Here is a 22,037-nt window from a genome sequence, read left to right on the forward strand (position 1 = left end):
GCAGCAAAAGCAGTTCTAAGAGGGAAGTTTATAGCAATACAATCCTACCTCACGAAACAAGAAACATCTGAAATAAACAACCTAATCTTACACCTAAAGCAACTAGAGAAAGAAGAACAAAAACCCCCAAAGTTAGCTGAATGAAAGAAACCATAAAAATCAGACCAGAAATAAGTGAAAAAGAAATGAAGGAAACAATAGCAAAGATCAAGAAAACTGAGAGCTTGTTCTTTGATAAGATAAACAAAATTGATAAACCATTAACCAGGCTATTCAGGAAAACAAGGGAGAAGACTCCAATCAATAGAATTAGAAACGAAAAAGGAGAAGTAACAACTGACACTGCAGAAGTACCAAAGATCATGAGAGATTACTACAAGCAACTATATGCCAATAAAATGGACAACCAAGAAGAAATGGAAAAATTCTTAGAAAAGCACAACCTTCTGAGACTGAACCAGGAAGAAACAGAAAATATAAACAGACCAATCACAAGCACTGAAATTGAGACTATAATTAAAAATCTTCCAACAAACAAAAGCCCAGGACCAGATGGCTTCACAGGCGAATTCTATCAAAAATTTAGAGAAGAGCTAACACCTATCCTTCTCAAACTCTTCCAAAATATAGCAGAGGGAGGAACACTCCCAAACTCATTCTATGAGGCCACCATCACCCTGATACCAAAACCAGACAAAGAGGTCACAAAGAACGAAAACTAAATGCTAATATCACTGATGAACATAGATGCAAATATCCTCAACAAAATACTAGCAACACAATCCAACAGCACAGTAAAAGGATCATACATCACGATCAAGTGGAGTTTATCCCAGGAATGAAAGGATTCTTCAATATATGCAAATCAATCAATGTGATAAACCATATTAACAAATTGAAGGAGAAAAACCATATGATCATCTCAACAGATGCAGAAAACGCTTCTGACAAAATTCAACACCCATTTATGATAAAAACCCTCCAGAAAGTAGGCATAGATGGAACTTACCTCAACATAATAAAGGCCATATATGACAAACCCACGGCCAACATCATTCTCAATGATGAAAAATTGAAACCATTTCCTCTAAGATCAGGAACAAGACAAGGTTGTCCACTCTCACCACTATTATTCAAAATAGTTTTGGAAGTTTTAGCCACAGCAGTCAGAGAAGGAAAAGAAATAAAAGGAATCCTAATTGGAAAAGAAGAAGTAAAGCTGTCACTGTTTGCAGATGACATGATACTATACATAGAGAATCCTAAAGATGCTACCAGAAAACTACTAGAGCTAATCAATGAATCTGGTAAAGTTGCAGGATACAAAATTAATGCACAGAAATCTCTTGCATCCCTATACACTAACGATGAAAAATGTGAAAGAGAAATTAATGAAACACTCCCATTTACAATTGCAACAAAAAGAATAAAATACCTAGAAATAAACCTACCTAAGGAGACAAAAGACCCGTATGCAGAAAACTATAAGACACTGATGAAAGAAATTAAAGATAATACAAAGAGATGGAGAGATATACCATGTTGTTAGATTGGAAGAATCAACATTGTGAAATTGACTATATTATCCAAAGCAATCTACAGATACAGAGCCATCCCTATCAAACTACCACTGGCATTTTTCACAGAACTAGAACAAAAAATTGCACAATTTGTAAGGAAACACAAAAGACACCGAATAGCCAAAGCAATCCTGAGAAAGAAAAACGGAGCTGGAGGAATCAGGCTCCCTGACTTCAGACTATAATACAAAGTTACAGTAATCAAAACAGTATGGTACTGGCACATAAACAGAAATATAGATTAATGGAACAGGATAGAAAGCCCAGAGATAAACCCACACACATATGGTCACCTTATCTTTAATAAAGGAGGCAAGAATATACAATGGAGAAAAGACAGCCTCTTCAATAAGTGGTGCTGGGAAAACTGAACAGCTACATGTAAAAGTATGAGATTAGATTCACTCCCCAACACCATACACTAAAATAAGCTCAAAATGGATTAAGGACCTAACTGTAAGGCCAGACACTATAAAACTCTTAGAGGAAAACATAGGCAGAACACTCTATGACATAAATCACAGCATGATCCTTTTTGACCCACCTCCTAGAGAAATGGAAATAAAAACAAAAATAAACAAATGGGGTCTACATCGACAGACGAATGGATAAAGAAGATGTGATACATATATACAATGGAGTATTACTCAGCCATAAAAAGGAACGAAATTGGGTCATTTGTAGAGACGTGGATGGATCTAGAGACTGTCGTATGGAGTGAAGTAAGTCAGAAAGAGAAAAACAAATATCAGATATTAATGTGTATATGTGGAACCTAGATAAAAGGTACAGATGAACCAGTATGCAGGACAGAAATTGAGACAGAAATGTAGAGAACAAATGTATGGACACTAAATGGGGAAAGCAGCGGGGGGTGGGGGGGGTGGTGTGATGAATTGGGAGACTGGGATTGACATGTATACACTGATGTGTATAAAATGGATGACAGGATAAGAACCTGCTGTATAAAGAAATAAATAAAATTAAATTCAAAAACAAAACAAAAAAAAAACAAATGGGGCCTCATGAAACTTAAAAGCTTTTGCACAGCAAAGGAAACCATAAGCAAGACCAAAAGACAACCCTCAGAATGGGAGAAAATATTTGCAAATGAAGCAACTGACAAAGGATTAATCTCCAAAATTTACAAACAGCTCATGCAGTTCAATATGAAAAAAACAAACAACCCAATCCAAAAATGGGCAGAAGACCTAAACAGACATTTCTCCAAAGAAGATATACAGATTGCCAACAAACACATGAAAGGATGTTCAACATCACTAATCATTACAGAAATGCAAATCAAAACTACAATGAGGTATCACCTCACACCAGTCAGAATGGCCATCATCAAAAATCTAGAAACAATAAATGCTGGAGAGGGTGTGCAGAAAAGGGAACCATCTTGCACTGCTGGTGGGAATGTAAATTGATACAGCCACTATGGAGAACAGTATGGAGGTTCCTTAAGAAACTAAAAATAGAACTACCATACGACCAGCAATCCCAGTACTGGGCATATACCGTAAGAAAACCATAATTCAAAAAGAGTCATGTACCACAATGTTCACTGCAGCTCTATTTACAACAGCCAGGACATGGAAGCAACCTAAGTTCCACTGACAGATGAATGGATAAAGAAGATGTGGCACATATATACAATGGAATATTACTCAGCCATAAAAAGAAACGAAATTGAGTTATTTGTAGTGAGGTGGATGGACCTAGAGACTGTCATACAGAGTGAAGTATGTCAGAAAGAAAAACAAATACAGTATGCTAACACATACATATGGAATCTAGGGGGAAAAATGCTTCTGTAGAACCTAGGGGCAGGAGAGGAATAAAGACGCAGACATAGAGAATGGACTTGAGGACACGGGGAGGGGGAAGGGTAAGGTGGGACAAAGTGAGAGAGTGGCATGGACATATATACTACCAAATGTAAAGTAGATAGCTCGTGGGAAGCAGTCACATAGCATAGGGAGATCAGCTCGGTGCTTTGTGACCACCTAGAGGTGTGGGATAGTGAGGGTAGGAGGGAGACACAAGACGGAGGAGATATGGGGATATATGTATATGTATAGCTGATTCACTTTGTTATAAAGCAGAAACTACCACACCATTGTAAAGCAATTATACTACAATAAAGATGTTAAAAAAGAAAAAGAAAAAGCGAAAGAAAGAACTACAAACAAGATCTTATCCAGGAAATATCATCAGGAAAGCCTATACTCTTCTGCTTTCCTTTTACTCAATTTATGATCTAAAAAATCAACTAAGGTATGGCATACCTATACCATGGAAACCAAAAACCATAAAAACATAGGACCCACATCTTTGCCCTCTAATGAGAGTAAATACACCCACAAGCCCTTTTCAATCTCCACAACTAATTTTGTCTTTAACACTACCATTTCAGATAATCCTTTCTCTTGTATTTAATTATAAGTAGAGTAACAATCTCTTTGCCATTTATTTACTACAAACATATGCAGTTTCCCCACAAAATATGCACTGTTTTGTGAATTAATAAACTTGTGGATTCACTTGTGAATCTCCATTTATTACACTATCTCCCCTGGAAAAAATATTTCAAGTTCAAATGACAAAAGTCCTAAACTAGTGTCACACAATCTTCTTTGAAGATTTCCAAGTAAACTCAGCGGGTTCCATCTTTAGGTATCAAATGACATTTTAGCACCAAAAACAGGCAGCTACAAACTGAGACTGGCCAGAAATCTCAATGTTAACCTGGGCTGGTGGCTGAAGGGCACGTATCTAAGGTTATGAGCGTTCTGGAAACAAGCCTCTACTTTACAGAGCTGAGCATGACCAGTACCCACTGACCAAATCCGGAGTGAAACACACACACACACACAACACACAAACAAATCCACAAGGACTAACTCAACCATGTTCTTTGGATCTCAGATGACCATGAACCTGAGGCAAAGGATGAAGCAGTGAACCACTAGAATCTCAGTAAATGCTAAATTTAAGAGAACAAAAAGTTAGTATCAAAATACATCCCATGGATCTCAAATAAACCATGTTTAATGTGAAGGATTATCTATTTAAAGTTAGTCCTGTAGAAAACAGAGCCAAGTTTGCACTGTTAGTAATTTTTTGGTTGTTATACTGAGGTCAAGCCCCAGATATGAATTTCGTTCTCATGCACCAAGTTTTAAAATCTCTGAACACCAGAAGAAATACATGTTTGTTTAATTGATGATTACAAAATAAAGTAAGTCACACATGATGATTTTGGTATAGGAAACCTCAGCCGGCCAATAAATGAGTCATTCTAAACAGCCTAGTTTTCTGAATGGGTAATAGCTTCACATGCCAAAAGAGCTCTGGAGGTTAATTACCTTGAGTGTTAATATTTGCAACGTTTATGGCATATTTCCCTCTCTTCTCAAAGAGTGTATTTAAAAATTTATCTTTTTTGGTAGTTCACTCTCATTAATGGTAAATAGCAATTACGGATTTATGTTATTACAAAGTAATGTCTGCAAGTCCGATTGAGGGTTCCTACCTTAATATTCCCAAACCTTCAGGGCTTCTGTTCCCAACTCTCGTATCTAAAGTTATAATTTTTCTGTTTCTTTCCTAGCTGTCAAGCTGTCAGGGGTCACTTTTCACCATTGGTTACAGCAACTCCTCACCCCATTCTAAATGTGCTACCCCATATATTCTATGGATCATTTTTCAAATAAAATAAAGTTAGGATTGTTATCTAAAATAAGAGTAAGTTCTGAAAGAGCATCTGAAGCATTCTCCCAGACTTTATGCCATCTATTCCAATGCTGAGTAGGTATTTTTGCCCCTTGCCTGGTCCTTGGCTAGATTCCAGATACGTAAGGGAGCTGTGCTCCAGACAGGCTTTCTACAACAAATCTTGATGTTCCTTGTGATCCCTTAATGCAGAAGTAAACCAAACCATCACATGACCTCACTAATAAACTTCTGTCCTGGCCACATAACAATAAGTGCAAAGTTTCCAAGGAAGCAAAATATCCAGGTTGAAAGGTTAATCCAGAAACTGGAAAATGGTCCCTATCTTACATAATGGTTATGGTTTCACATATCTACAGCATTTAGCATCATGAATAGGTAGGCAGCTTACACAAATAAGTACGGTTAAAAAAGATTTTTTGAGGGGAAAAATAACCAAATTATGTTGTTAAACTCATAGGAGTTCAATTTTTTTATTGGTTTATTAAAGTAAAAGATTTTTAAGCTAAGCAACTTCTTTTTAATTCCATACATCTAATGGCTTCACTTACTAAACGGATGGCTGCTATGTTGGGAAAAGTCTCCTCCTTTACTCAAAGGGAAAAAATGTTCCTCTAACATTTGAGTAACCTAAGGATTAATTATCATTGTTTTAAACAGCCCCTACAAGCAATGAGGTCAAGCATTCAACATAAATCACTGTACTTAAATTCTGTGCATTCTATAAAACGCAAAAGTTTATATAACCTTGCTTGTCAAACCTGAAAAAGCAAAATCAAGCAGGTGATCCACGCTACCCTGTCACATTAAGAATGGAAGTACGGAAGTAGGGCTTCCCTGGTGGCGCAGTGGTTGAGAGTCCACCTGCCGATGCAGTGGACACGGGTTCGTGCCCTGGTCCAGGAAGATCCCACATGTCGCGGAGCGGCTGGGCCCGTGAGCCGTGGCTGCTGAGCCTGCGCGTCCGGAGCCTGTGCTCAGTAACGCGAGAGGCCACAATGGTGAGAAGCCCGCGTACCGCAAAAAAAAAAAAAAAAAAAAAAGAATGGAAGTAAAGAGGGACTTCCTGATGGTCCAGGGGTTAAGACTCCAAGCTCCCAGTGCAGGGCGCCGGGGTTCGATCCCTGGTCAGGGAACTAGATCCCGCATGCCACAACTAAATAAGATCCAGCCCACGGCAACAAAGATCCCCCGTGAGGTAACTAAGACCGGCGCAGCCAAATAAATAAATATTAAAAATAATAATAATAATAATGGAAGTAAAGAGAGCAGGTCATCAGTTATCCTAGTTATGTTTCCACACCCTTACGAAGGAGACTGGCCTTTCAGCTATTTATAAACACAGAACTGAAAGGGAAGGGGGCCCTGCCACTGCCACCCTTGTGAGTAACCAACAGGGTGGGCTGTTCGGCTCAGGCTGAATCCGTGGGACCTGTGGGATCTCCCTCAGGATGGCCCACCACACTAGGCAGCACCGGATCCTCTGGGTGCAGTCCTGTCTGGTCATGAAAAGGGCTGTGAGGATTTCCAGCAGTCACTGCCAGCCTATGATTCTATATATGGAAACATCCCATCCTAGTGTTTCCAGCACCACGGGCACCACACCAGGGAGGAGGAGGGAGGAGCAGGCCAGCCCTCCTCTTGCTGTGCTGCCGGCACACTCACTTTCGTGTCTCCCAGGCCCTGCTGCCCTGGACTGGACCCTGTCATCAAATGGCAGCCCAGCCCTCTGCTGAGTCTTGCAGGCTGGCGGCTCTAACATGGAACAGCTGGAAGAGGACCCTGCATTCTTTTCTCTGTGTAAACACTGGGGGCTCTGTTCACCCTCCTGCTGCAGCATGAACTAAAGAATTTTCCCCATGCAACATTACAACCAACAGACCTTTCCCCATCCCCCATCCTCACCTCCCACCCCCAGGCCCGGATATAATTTCAGTCTGTCACCACCCATGCTAGCAAACAGCAAACTGCTGAACCTTTCAGTACATTCACTTTCTATGCTAGTCGAGGTGTCTGTAAATACACTAGCAGGGTAATAGGAAACAATTCTGTTATGCTCAATAAAGTTTCCTAAAGCATTAATGACCCTGATTCATGCCTGCTCCCTATGAGACCCTTTCTACAAGATGTATATCAATATAAATAATGTCGTGATAGTTAAGTATAACAACGTAGTATACGAACTGCAAATATGTTAATAGTCTATAGCATCACCTACAAATTATTCTGAAGACAGAGCTCTAAAATTGGAATATCCGTGGGGAAAAATGAACACAAAATTGGATTTTCATGTATTCCTCATACAGCCTCATCAAAGCTTGTCTTCTGAAGGGCAGTCCCAGGCTTCTTCATGTGTTGCTGAAATCCAAAGAGCCACGTTGCCCAAAAGAAGAAAGGGGGGGGGAAGAGCCCAGAAAATCCAGACTCTACGTGACCTGACTTACTTATTTCCCAGGAAACTGCATGAGAGAAAAATCAATCATTCATGCTACCGTAGCTACCACATGGAATGGACTGAGGGAGTTGACAGTGGGCAAAAAAACGAAGCGGCCAGCGGAGGTTAGTGGGTGGCAGGGCCTGGGGCGGGGGCCGGTGGCGGGAGACGCCAAGGACCCAGGGGCCTCGAGGTTCTGTCGCCACGGACCAGCGGTCGGGGGGCGGGGCCAGGCCCGAGGCTGGGAAGGGGGGAGGGCGTGGACAGGACAGCGGGACGGCGGCTGCCGCGCACTTACCGGGACTGTTGGCCTCGCCTTCTAGGACGTGCAGCTCGGTGCAGTCGGCCAGCGAGTGCTCCAGGCAGAGCTGGAGGAAGCGGGCCTGGGTCTGGCTCACGCGCTTGAGCAGCGACAGCAGTGCAACAGTCTGCTCGCACTCGTTCCAGCCCTTAAACCAGCCCGCCAGCACCCCGACCTGGTCGCGAAACATCATGGTTAGGGGGCGGCCCTCGGTCTACAAAGCCCCCTCCGAGCCCCAGCCCGCCCCGCCCGCCCCAAAGTTTGGCGGAGCCGCAGCCCAGCGGCCGCCGGAGACGCGTTCCCGTTCCAAGGTGGCTCTGGTGCCCGGACGCTGCAGGTACTGCCTCGGCTCCTGCCTCTCTCGTCTGGTTTCAGTTACGTTCTGGTGGTTCTGGCTGATTTCCCCAGAGATGATGACAGACAGTAGCACGGAAATGTTTGTTGTTGTTTTTTTTAAATAACGATTTAAAAAAAAATTTTTCCCCACAAGGCACACAAACTGAAGAATGCTCTCTTTCCCCCCTCCCCCGCCTTCTTCTCGCAGCTTCGGGATGGTGATTTCCGGCGTCCCGGGGTCTCTCCCCCGCTGGGCGGCAGCTCGGACCCTTCACACCCGCATTCCCGAGTGGCGATCACCACTGGAAGGAGAGAAAAGGCTGCAGTGAGACCTCGGCCGGCGAGGGAGCGCGCGCGGGAAACGAGTGCATTAGAGGGGGTGGAGGGGGGCGCCCCGCGGGGGGTTTGGTCCCCCAAATTCCGGCCGCCCCCTCCGCACCCGGATGCTGGAGAGGAGCTATTCCCGTTCTGGGAAAGGCAAGAAGCTTCCTTCCCAGGTGCGTGAGGAGACCGCCCGGCTTCCTGTTGCTGCCGCTGCGAACGGCTAGTGCTCCCCACACACCCCACCCGGGGTGGCCTCGGGGACTGTGCCTGCAAACGCCCGCACCAGCAACAGATCTTTCTCGCGCAGAAAACTTGCAATGCGGCTGCGGAGGGGCGCGGGGGTGGGGGTGGGGGCTAATGCAAAGCAGAGGCGGAGGCAGCAGCAGCCCGAGTTCCTTCCTCCTCCTCCTCCTCCTCCTCTCCCGCCTCCTCCTCCGCCACCTCCTCCTCCCGGAGAAGCAGCCGAACGGCTGCAGCTCCATCTACAGCAACAGCCAGCATCTCCACCGCCAGGCGCCCCTCTGGATTTAGGCCGTGAGCAGCCGCGGCAACAGCTCGAGACAAAAATAAACTCTCCCCACCCAAAGCTCAGCGTCCAGCGGGCGGAGGCGCAGCCGGAGCCCCGGCTATCCCGCGCCGCGCCGCTCCAGCCCACCCGGGAGGTCTCCGAGGGCCTGCTTCGCCCTGAGCGATCAGATGTGTGCGTGCGTATGCGTCTGTGTGTATGCGAGTGTGTACGCGTGTGTGTGCTGTAGGCATCCTGCCCCCAATGCCGCCGCCTACGGGCGGGTCTGTCCGGCCCACCGCCTCGCCCGCGCGTCCCAGGCCGAAGGCAGCACGGCTATGGGCGAACGCCGAGCGCGGAGACAGCCGAGCCTACAGCACTGCCTCCCCCGGCGGGCAGGGCGGCTCCGCGGGAACTGCGGCTCCGCGCCGCCCGCACACGCCCCCGAAGCACCGCAAAGAAGAAAAGTTCGGTTTCGGGGGCTCCCCCAGTCCTAACCCTGTTCGGGTGGCAGCCAGCGGACGGCGAAGAGAGCCCAGCGACTCAGCCAGCCCTCGAGGGGCGGCTCGCTCCCAGCACCCCGTTTCCCGGCTCCCAGAACTTCGCGGCTCCCAGAACTCCTCCCCTCCGGGAAGGGGACCCAGTGACACACTGGGGCAAAAGAGAGACAGGGCGCTCACCTGGGAGCGGCTCATCCTGGCTGCTCGCGGCCCCAAGCGCGGGTCCGGGACCGCAGCGGCTCTCAGCGAGGTTGGGGGCGCCCGGAGCGCGGGCTGCGGGCCATGCCGTCGGGGCGGGCGGCGCTGAGAGAGTGCGGCGCTGCGGGTCCGGGCCGCCGCCGCCGCCGCTCCTGCCGCCTCCAGTGTCGGCTCGCGGAGGACTGAGCCGCCCGAGCCGGAGCTCCCCACATGCTACTGATTAACATACACCATTACATCATGGGCTTGGCAGGGAGCGCCCGAGAAGGGGGGAGAGGAACCCGGGCGGCGGCGGCAGCGGCGGCAAGCGGGGGGAGTCGGGGGAGGATCCCCGGGCCCGGCCTGCGGCGGGGGTGGGGGGGTGGATTCCTAAGTGGGGACCAGAAAAGGGGAGGGGAGCGGAGAGGGAGGAGCCGGATGGCGCAAAGGGGTCGGGTTGGAGGAACGGCCTGGCGGAGGGAAGAAGTTTGGGGAAGGGGAGGGGTCCAAGTGAATGCCTGCCCTCTGCTGCTTGCGTGTTCCGGAGGGGCCGGGGCGCTCGAGACGCCAGAGTGCGGGCCGGAGGGGACCCAGAGGGCGCTTGAGCGGGGACGGTGCTGCCACCGGCTGCTCGTCCTTGGGAATGTGGTTCGCCGACTCGGGTGACCACTCGGCCCAACTGGGGCCCGGGGGTGACAGAGACCTGGGGTCAAGGGCGCTGCAGGCGTGGACGGGTTCCGGGGGTCGAGGACGCGAAGGGCGGAGGAGGCCGAGGGGCGGTGCAGTGCTGGAAGAGCCTGGACGCCGGAAGGCCCGGGTCCGAGAAGCGCGAGAAGTTCCCGGGTTGCTCACCCCTCGCCCGGGTCGGACCTTGGATGCCCTTTGCTCCTGTGGGCGGCCTCGCGGCTAGCCCCACACCCCTCTGCGGCCTTGCTGTCCCCTGGGGAAGCCGCCTGACTTCTGGGGCCAGCCGGGGAGCTACACCTGGCGCGCGGGCTGCGGCTGCGGCTCCGGCTGCGGGCCTGGAGCGGAGAGGAGCGCCGCCCCAGGCGGCTGGGAGGCGGGCGAGGCCACCTGTCAGCGCGTCTGAGTCGCCGGGCTGGGCAGCCTTTATGTGGCCCTGCAGAGTGCACGAGGCCGAGGCCGGGCAGGGGGCTTCAGAGGTCCTCGCCGCGCACAAGAGGATGGGGGTGGAGGTGCAGCGCCGAGGCCATGCAGTTCAGGGAGGGCTGGGAAAGTGCCCTCGGGTAGTCTCGAAAGTAGAGGATTGGTTTAAAATAACCTAAAACCTAACAATCGCTGTGCCTTCCAATAGTAATCGAATATTCACAGGAGGACTTGATGACCAAATCCAGGCTGTCTCTGTGTTTTCAGTGAAAACAGTAAGCCCTGGAACATTTCTCCAGCAACTTGAGGCTTTCTTTATAAGAGTACTTCTGATAAGTTAGTGAAGCCTATGCTTCAAGTCCTGCCTCCCCTACTCTGGCTAATACAGGATTTCTGAAGATAAAGTATCTGAGATATTATTCCACTGATTTACCACTTCCTTCTTTAACTCCAGCATATGTTCCTGGATTTTCAATCATTTCTTCCTTCCGTCCTAAGTTACTGCACCGCTTAGTTCCTGTGAAACATGTGACAGCACCTAACCATCTGTTGGAGTATTGAAAGGTCTTGTGAAGCTGCAAAAATATAGGTGTTACCATTAAAATAGACGGTGTGTGGATGGATAATTTTCTTAAGCTCATCATTAACCAGCCAGGAAAGGTATTTGCATAATTTAATGAATATTTTGCCCTAAAAAAATTCTAGAGTCAGTGTTTTAATTTTGTTTTGTTTTATTATTACAGAGGCAGGAAATCTTGAAATATTTTCTCCAAAACATTATTATCATTAGCTAGTACTTAGTAATAACTTCTATCAAGAAATGGGGAGAAGGTTTAGAGCATGGTCTATCTCAATATATACCTTGCTATCAACTGCAGCCAAAGCAGAAGTTCCCCACCTGGGGATTTTAGAAGCCTCCAAGAGTGATTTTTTAAAAGAAAGTGGGAAAAAAATCAGTTTCATTAACTTATTTATTGTCACCTGCAGTTTACTAAGCGAATAGTAAAACTAAGAAACAAAAACAACAAAACCTTGAGGCAAATTGAATTCTGCTTAAGCTGAAGAAAGAAAATACTGCCACCTGCTGGAAAAGTGTACTTCTTACAGCAGCCTGTGACCTAAGAAAAGATCTTGATTTAGCTAACTTTTGAGCTATTTTTTAAAAAATACAAAGAGGAGCATGACTCATGAGTTGCCATCCTGCCTTGTTTTTGTGGGTTCACAATACTTGTGATTTCCCTCACCTCTGGGCCTTTTCCCTGACTGGAAAGGGAGTGGAGATAAAACCCAGTGATGCTGCTTCACTATTCCTCACAGAGTGAAGTCAGGACTGAAGGAAGGAAAGTAATACTATCAACTAAATATATATTTTTGTCTAAATATGGACTTTCCTATTCGAAACTTTACCCAGTTTTTATGGATAATTAAGAAGTGGCTTTGGGATTGACATGTACACACTGCTATATTTTAAATGGATAACCAATAAATTTTTTTGTAAAAAAAAAAGTGGCTAACAAGTACTAAATATCCACATGACTTGGAGTTTTAGAGCAAATTCTAACTTCCACATGACTTGGAGTTTTAGAGCAAATTCTAACTTCCAAAGAACAGTTGATTAGGCGGTAATCTGGGAGGAATGGGATTTAGGTGAGCTAGAAACATGGCTGGCAGGCAGGGAAACCATTTCTTGGTTAATGGAGACAAGCCCAGGTGCTTCTCCGTACTCTGTACACAGGAAAAGTGCAAAACCACTGATGAGCATGGAGGCAAGAGTAGGCTACTCAGGCCAAGACGTAGAGAAGGAATTGACTATGAAAAGATTACACTTCGGGGCTTCCCTGGTGGCGCAGTGGTTAAGAATCCGCCTGCCAATGCAGGGCACACAGGTTCGAGCCCTGGTCCGGGAAGATACTGTATGCCGCGGAGCAACTAAGCCCGTGCGCCACAACTACTGAGCCTGCGCTCTAGAGCCCACGAGCCACAACTACTAAAGCCTGCGCGCCTAGAGCCCGTGCTCTGCAACAAGAGAAGCCACCGCAATGAGAAGCCTGCGCACTGCAACGAAGAGTAGCCCCCCACTCACCGCGACTAGAGAAAGCCCACATGCAGCAATGGAGACCCAACGCAGCTATTAATTAATTAATTATTTTTTAAAAAGAAAAGATTAGACTTGGGTAACCGAACAGAAGTGCCCAGGAGTGAGGAAATTTGAAGACTGATTGAAAGTGAGCCAAACTGGCATCTGCATCAGATAGAACTCTATCTGTGTAATATTTGCCACTGGGATCTAGTGTGCTTCCTGAAGAGCAGGCAAGCTACAGTAAAGTAGTTTCTGTGTTAAGAATATCATTTAAAAATAATTGTAATGCCTGCCCTCATAAGGTCTGAAAATAACTGGCACATTACTTGGCACATAGGAGGTACCTGAAAAGTATTAGTTTTCCTTCTTTGTAGGTACAAATCAGAGTATGTTAATTTGCCTAATTTACATCTCGGGTCTGCCTCACATAGAAGCATGCTTTTTCATTCTTCAAAGACACGCCCTCTCAAAAGCCAGGTAATAAGGCCGAGGACAGGATTGCCAGGGCTTGAATCAGGATTCAAGGGGGTGAAGAGAGAGATGTGGAGGAAGAAACTGCAGAACTGGTGACAGATGGAATGTGGGAAGGCTAAATCAGGAGTCAGGTCTGCTAAGATAGCAACAGTGAAAGGCAAGCTGGGTGAGGCCCAGGAGCCATGGCTTAGGGAGACTAAACTTGAGTTCAGATCTCATTAGAAGAAGTTCAGAAATATCTCAGTGTTGGGAGGGGCACACATTCAGATAGGAAGCTGGTGTTCTGTTAGCCCAGGGCAGAGTGCTAATGGCTAGCACCAATTTCCTATACCCCTAGCACGTTTTTATACTGACGGGATCGTGACTGATAACTGGCCCAGGGTAAACCTGGCTGGGCAAGCCTCAGGGAAAGCACTGGGACTCCTGAGGAATCTGCTTTCACTTTTCACTGAAGTTCTTATCAGTCTAAGGATAGTTTTCAAATTTTCTTCAGTTCCTCAATTTAGGGAATTTTTCCAGAAAAGAAAGACTTCTTAAACCCAGTTTTAGGTAAATAGAATGCCACTACCCAAAGGCCATAACAGGTGTGATTAGTTACTCTTCAGGAGTGAAACAAGAATATGAATTGGATGGACATGTTGAATCCATAGGGAAAAGGTCTTTTTTTTAAATTTTGGTTAAATATGTATAACATAAAGTTTACCCTTTTCACCACTCTTAAGTCTAAAATTCAGTTGCATTAAGTCCATTCACATTGTTGGTGCAACCATCACTAACTATCCATTTCCAGATCTTTTCCATCTTCCCAAACTGAACTGCTGGGCTTGTTAAACAATAAACCCCCATTCTTCCCTCCCCTCAGTCTCTGCTAACCACTATTCTACGTTTTGTCTCTATGAATTTGTCTGTTCTAGGTACCTCACATAAGTGGACTCGTACAGTATTTATTGTCCTTTTGCCTCTAGCTTCTTTCACTTAGCATAACGTTTTCAAGGTTTATCCATATTACAGCATGTATCGGAATTTTATTCCTTTTTAAGGCTGATTAATATTACACGAAGAAAACTTTTGAGACAGCTTTCTCTAGCATGGAGTTAGATAAGAAAGGTGAACTCCAGTTTTTAGAACATTTAGTCAGGTACACTGTCTTTTTGACTGATTTCTAAAGAGTATAATCCAAACCAATTAACTGGTACTTAAATAAAATATAAATTCAAGCAATTGAACCACAATTTCAAACACAAATGCAGATGGGTTCACACTTTTTAAAAATAAGCAAATGTGTGAAATATTAAATTATGGTTTTTTACAGTAAAATAACTTATAAGGCGTCATAGATAAATTTTCAAATAAATACGGTCAAAAGGTTAAATGTAAGTGCTGCAAAACTACTCCTATTTATAGGATTTGTATAGGTCAGGATTACAAAAGTAGGAGCTTAGACCTTTTAGAGTGATAAGTTGTCCCAGATTGGCGTGAGAGAAAGAAAGTAAAAATTACTCATTGTAGAAATCATCAAATCCTAATTCTGATCTTTGTTGTTGATTAAAGGATTGCCAGTATCTTTTCCAGCTGAAAGTGCAATTGAAATGTGTCCACAGTTTTAAATAGCTGAAATTTTTAAATGTACAAGTCTAAAGTCATATTTCTATAATCTAAACAAAGATCAGACTCCCCTTCTCCAGTATTCTTTAAAGCAACCTCTGTGATGAGAATATTCCAAGACTGATGGCACCAACAACTTTCTCTTTACCAGGTACTATTGTTGCATAGGATACATTAAATATGATTAATCCCACATTTTTCCACATCCTTGGAATATCCCCATTCAGAAGGCTTATGAGAAACTGCCTGGTTATACATTGAAATTTTATTGCAAGATTTCTCAGAGCCTTCATTATGCTAATGTTCATTCTGCTCTCCTGGAGAGTACAGTATATGGCAGGTCCTAAAGTTACTTGAGCCCAGAACACATTCTTCCTAGGTCTTGTAGTATAGTGTTGCCTGGGATATGTTTTGGGAAATGCTAGGTGTGATAATGGGTTCAAGAAAAGCAATAAAAATGATGAAAGAATTTAAAATTGTACCCACAGTTCAATGTTGAAAAACCATGTGCTTTTCATACAATGTAGGAAGGTGACTAGTGATTAAGAGCACAAGCTTCAGGCAAAACAAAACAAAGCAGAACTGGATTCAAATCCTAACTCTACCACGTAGTAGATGTGTGATACGGGCTATTTAACCTCAGTCGGTCTCAGTTTTCTGTCTACCATAGTAAATTGAGCCAGGTATATAGGAGGTAAGATCTAATTGCTATCAATTAGAGTAGCCAGGAGAGAGACAACACCAATTATTTTATCAGAGGTCATGAATATAAAGAGTTGGTAACTGAAGAGTCGAAAGGAAAACATTAAGGTATCTCACAGGTAACAACTGCAGGAAGCATCTACCATCCACAGGGCTAGGGAAACAAAATGAAGTTGGAATTATAAAAACTTAGAAGTTTGGAGGACGGGCCCTCAGAGCTGGAATGCGCAGCCCTCTGAGGAGGGGGTGTTGCTAGGCTGGGGCTGGTGTCCTGAGGTGGGGATGAGGAGGCAGGTTTGGCAAATGTTGGGAGAACTGCAATCTGGATTCAACTGCTGCTCCTGGAATTAACCACCATTACCAAGGTAAAGAAGCGAGGCTCCGGTGGTGCTCACAGGAACAGGAAGCCAACGTGAAGCCCACAGGAAACAGAGAGGAAGGAGCAAATCCCTCCTTCCTCCTGTCTTCCAGTTTCCCTCTATTGCTCCAGTTTGCAAAGCCTCATAGGGAGTCCACTGGCAAAGCATAAATGTGGTTTGCGGAGTGTTACCCCAGCATCATAAAGCTGGTTGTAGAAGGGTGGGTTTGCAGCTGAGACGCAATAGCTTAACTGTTGGCACAAATACAAAGCGCTCAGAGCAAGGAAAGTATCTGACAGCTATTCCTCCTCCCCCAACCTGACTGACTCAGTCCTATGCCTGGGGCGGATTTGCAGAATTTCCATAGGACCTAGCTACAGTAAAGAGAGAGGAGAGTAAATGACTGGAGGTTCAACTAAATAAATAAAACAAATAAGGTAGGCTTAACATCACAGCTCAAACTTCTAACAACTAAAACTGAACTCCTGGTTCTGCCCCCTTCCTCCCTCCCCAAGATGCATTCCCCCTCAGTCTTTGAAAATTGCAACATGGACAAGGTTACCTCCCTTCTTTGGCTCTCCAAGGTCTTCCCACTGCACAAAAGACTATCCTGACACCTGCCCATGACAACACTTGCCCTCTCTCCAACCCCATCCACATTGCTCTTTCGCGTTTATTCACTTCAAGTCACATAGGCTTTTTCTCTCCCTCTACCACCCAAGCTCTTTTTCACTTTGTGATTTTTGTTCCTTCCATCCAATATGCTGTGCCCAGCCTCTTTTTTTTTTAACATCTTTATTGGAGTATAATTGCTTTACAATGGTGTGTTAGTTTCTGCTTTATAACAAAGTGAATCAGCTATACATATACATATATCCCCATATCTCCTCCCTCTTGTGTCTCCCTCCCACCCTCCCTATCCCACCCTTCTAGGTGGTCACAAAGCACCGAGCTGATCTCCCTGTGCTATGCGGCTGCTTCCCACTAGATATCTGTTTTACATCTGGTAGTGTATATATGTCCATGCCACTCTCTCACTTCGTCCCAGCTTACCCTTCCCCCTCCCGGTGTCCCAAAAGTTCATTCTCTACTTCTGCGTCTTTATTCCTGTCCTGCCCTTAGGTTCTTCAGAACCATATTTTTCTTCTTTTTTTAGATTCCGTATATATGTGTCAGCATACAGTATTTTTCTCTTTCTGACTTACTTCACTCTGTATGACAGTCTCTAGGTCCATCCACCTCACTACAAATAACTCAATTTCGTTTCTTTTTATGGCTGAGTAACATTCCATTGTATATATGTGCAATATCTTCTTTATCCATTCATCTGTCAGTGGACACTTAGGTTGCTTCCATGTCCTGGCTATTGTAAATAGAGCTGCAATGAACATTGTGGTACATGACTCTTTCTGAATTATGGTTGTCTCAGGCTATATGCCCAGCAGTGGGATTGCTGGATCGTATGGTAGTTCTATTTTTAGTTTTTTAAGGAATCTCCATACTGTTCTCCATAGTGGCTGTATCAATTTACATTCCCACCAACAGTGCAAGAGGGTTCCTTTTTCTCCACACTCTCTCTGAAATTTATGGTTTGTAGATTTTTTGATGATGGCCATTCTGACTGGTGTGAGGTGATACCTCATTGTAGTTTTGATTTGCATTTCTGTAATGATTAGTGATGTTGAGCATTCTTTCATGTGTTTGTTGGCAAACTGTATATCTTCTTTGGAGAAATGTCTATTTAGGTCTTCTGCCCATTTTTGGATTGGGTTGTGTTTTTTTTGATATTGAGATGCATGAGCTGCTTGTAAATTTTGGATGTTGATCCTTTGTCAGTTGCTTCATTTGTAAATATTTTCTTCCATTCTGAGGTTGTCTTTTCATCTTGTTTATGTTTGCTTTGCTGTGCAAAAGCTTTTAAGTTTCATTAGGTCCCATTTGTATATTTTTGTTTCCATTTCTCTAGGAGGTGGGTCAAAAAGGATCTTGCTGTGATTTACGTCATAAAGTGTTCTGCCTATGTTTTCCTCTAAGAGTTTTATAGTGTCTGGCCTTACATTTAGGTCTTTAATCCATTTTGAGTTTATTATTGTGTATGGTGTTAGGAAGTGTTCTAATTTCATTCCTTTACATGTAGCTGTCCAGTTTACCCAGCACCACTTATTGAAGAGACTGTCTTTGCTCCATTGTATATTCTTGCCACCTTTATCAAAAATAAGGTGACCATATGTGCATGGGTTTATCCCTGGGCTTTCTATCCTGTTCCATTTATCTATATTTCTGTTTTTGTGCCAGGACCATACTGTTTTGATTACTTCAGCTTTGTTGTATAGTCTGAAGTCAGGGAGCCTGATTCCTCCAGCTCCGTTTTTCTTTCTCAAGATTGCTTTGGCTATTCGGGGTCTTTTGTGTTTCCGTACAAATTATGAAATTTTTTGTTCTAGTTCTGTGAAAAAATGCCAGTGGTAGTTTGATAGGGATTGCATTGAATCTGTAGATTGCTTTGGGTAGTAGAGTCATTTTCACAATGTTGATTCTTCCAATCCAAGAACATGGTATATCTCTCCATCTCTTTGTATCATCTTTAATTTCTTTCATCAGTGTCTATAGTTTTCTACATACAGGTCTTTTGTCTCCTTAGGTAGGTTGATTCCTAGGTATTTATTCTTTTTGTTGCAGTGGTGTTTAAGGAGTGTTTCCTTAATTTCTCTGTCAGATTTTTCATCATTAGTGTATAGGAATGCAAGAGATTTCTGTGCATTAATTTTGTATCCTGCTACTTTACCAAATTCATTGATTATCTCTAGTAGTTTTCTGGTAGCATCTTTAGGATTCTCTGTGTATAATATCATGTCATTTGCAAACAGTGACAGCTTTACTTCTTCTTTTCCAATTAGCATTCCTTTTATTTCTTTTTCTTCTCTGATTGCTGTGGCTAAAACGTCCAAAACTATATTGAGTAATTGTGGTGAGAGTGGGCATCCTTGTCTTGTTCCTAATCTTAGAGGAAAAGGTTTCTGCTTTTCACCATTGAGAATGATGTTGGCTGTGGGTTTGTCATATATGGCCTTTATTATGTTGAGGTAAATTCCCTCTATGCCTACTTTCTGGAGGGTTCTTATCATAAATGGGTGTTGAATTTTGTCAAAAGCTTTTTCTGCATCTATTGAGATGATCATATGGTTTTTCTCCTTCAATTTGTTAATGTAGTTTATCACATTGATTGATTTGCGTATATTGAAGAATCCTTTCATTCCTGGGATAAACTCCACTTGATCATGGTGTATGATCCTTTTAATGTGCTGTTGGATTCCGTTTGCTACTATTTTGTTAGGGATTTTTGCATCTATGTTCATCAGTGATATTGGCCTGTAGTTTTCTTTGTGACATCTTTGTCTGGTTTTGGTATCAGGGTGATTGTGGTCTCATAGAATGAGTTTGGGAGTGATCCTCCCTCTGCTATATTTTGGAAGAGTTTGAGAAGGAAAGGTGTTAGCTCTTCTCTAAATGCTTGACATAATTCACCTGTGAAGTCGTCTGGTCCTGGTCTTTTGTTTGTTGGAAGATTTTTAATCACAGTCTCAATTTCAGTGCTTGTGATTGGTCTGTTTATATTTTCTGTTTCTTCCTGGTTCAGTCTCAGAAGGTTGTGCTTTTCTAAGAATTTTTCCATTTCTTCCAGGTTGTCCATTTTAGTGGCATAGAGTTGCTTGTAGTAATCTCTCATGATCCTTTGTATTTCTGCAGTGTCAGTTGTTACTTCTCCTTTTTCATTTCTAATTCTATTGATTTGAGTCTTCTCCCTTTTTTTCTTGATGAGTCTGGCTAATGGTTTATCAATTTTGTTTATCTTATCAAAGAACAAGCTTTTAGTTTTATTGATATTTGCTATCATTTCCTTCATTTCTTTTTCATTTATTTCTCATCTGATCTTTATGATTTCTTTGCTCCCGCTAACTTTGGGTGTTTTTTGTTCTTCTTTCTCTAATTTATTTAGGTGTAAGGTTAGGTTGTTTATTTGAGATGTTTCTTGTTTCTTGAGGTAAGATTGTATTGCTATAAACTTCCCTCTTAGAACTGCTTTTGCTGCATCCCATGGGTTTTGGGTCATCGTGTTTTCATTGTCATTTTTTTCTAGGTATTTTTTGATTCCCTCTTTGATTTCTTCAGTGATCTCTTGGTTATTAAGTAGTGTATTTTTTATGCTCCATGTTTTTGTATTTTTTACAGATTCTTTCCTGTAATTGATATCTAGTCTGATAGCATTGTGGTCAGAAAAGGTACTTGATATGATTTCAATTTTCTTAAATTTACCCAGGCTTGATTTGTGACCCAAGATATGATCTATCCTGGAGAATGTTCAATAAGCACTTGAGAAGAAAGTGTATTCTGTTGTTTTTGGATGGAATGTGCTATAAATATCAATTAAATCCATCTTGTTTAATCTATCATTTAAGGCATTTGTCCTTATTTATATTCATTTTGGATAATATGTCCCTTGGTGAAAGTGAGGTGTTAAAGTCCCCTACTATGATTGTGTTACTGTCCATTTCCCCTTTTATGGCTGTTAGTATTTGCCTTATGTATTGATGTTCTCCTATGTTGGGTGCATAAATATTTACAATTCTTGTATCTTCTTCTTGGATTGATCTCTTGATCATTATGTAGTGTCCTTCTTTGTCTCTTCTAATAGTCTTTATCTTAAAGTCTATTTTGTCTGATATGAGAATTGCTACTCCAGCTTTCTTTTTTTTTTTTTTAATTTATTTATTTATTTATTTTTGGCTGTGTTGGGTCTTCATTTCTGTGCAAGGGCTTTCTCTAGTTGCGGCGCGCGGGGGCCACTCTTCATCGCGGTGTGCAGGCCTCTCACTGTCGCGGCCTCTCCCGTTGCGGAGCACAGGCTCCAGATGCGCAGGCTCAGTAGTTGTGGCTCACAGGCCTAGTTGCTCCACGGCATGTGGGACCTTCCCGAGCCAGGGATCGAACCCATGTCCCCTGCATTGGCAGGCGGATTCTCAACCACCGCGCCACCAGGGAAGCCCTCCAGCTTTCTTTTGATTTCCATTTGCAAGGAATCTCTTTTTCCATCCCCTCACTTTCAGTCTGTATGTGTCCCTAGGTCTGAAGTGGGTCTCTTGTAGACAGCATAGATACAGGTCTTGTTTTTGTATCCATTCAGCCAGTTTATGTCTTTTGGTTAGAGCATTTAATCCATTTACATTTAAGGTAATTATTGATATTTATGTTCCTATTACCATTTTCTTAATTGTTTTGGGTTTGTTATAGTAGGTCTTTTCTTTCTCTTGTGTTTCCTGCCTAGAGAAGTTCATTTAGCAGTTGTTGTAAAGCTGGTTTGGTGGTGCTGAATTCTCTTAGCTTTTGCTTGTCTGTAAAGGTTTTAATTCCTCCGTCGAATCTGAATGAGATCCTTGCTCAGTAGAGTAATCTTGGTTGTAGGTTTTTCCCTTTCATCACTTTAAAAATGTCCTGCCACTCCCTTCTGGCTTGCAGAGTTTCTGCTGCAAGATCAGCTGTTAACCTTATGGGGATTCCCTTGTATGTTATTTGTTGCTTTTCCCTTGCTGATTTTAATATTTTTTCTTTGTATTTAATTTTGATAGTTTGATTAATATGTGTCTTGGCGTGTTTCTCCTTGGATTTATCCTGTATGGGACTCTCTGTGCTTCCTGGACTTGATTAACTATTTCCTTTCCCATATTAGGGAAGTTTTCAACTATAATCTCTTCAAATATTTTCTCAGTCCCTTTCTTTTTCTCTTCTTCTTCTGGCACCCCTATAATTCGGATGT

At 43.7% G+C, this 22,037-nt stretch overlaps 1 protein-coding gene across 5 annotated transcripts in view; it reads right to left on the reverse strand.

Annotated features, from left to right (window-relative positions):
* Nucleotides 1-8,249, reverse strand: part of SAMD4A (sterile alpha motif domain containing 4A) — a gene marked incomplete at its 5' end in the record, with an annotated part of 233,905 nt that extends 225,656 nt beyond the window's left edge. For all 5 annotated transcript variants that reach the window (XM_079906297.1, XM_079906295.1, XM_079906294.1 and 2 more), the window contains one exon: nt 8,054-8,249. In XM_079906297.1, the coding sequence (XP_079762423.1) occupies nt 8,054-8,249 (196 nt within the window). The remainder of the gene's footprint in view (nt 1-8,053) is intronic.
* Between the last annotated feature and the right edge of the window lie 13,788 nt (nt 8,250-22,037).

Source organism: Stenella coeruleoalba (genome assembly GCF_951394435.1).
Source record: "Stenella coeruleoalba genome assembly, chromosome: 2".
NCBI lineage: Eukaryota > Metazoa > Chordata > Mammalia > Artiodactyla > Delphinidae > Stenella > Stenella coeruleoalba.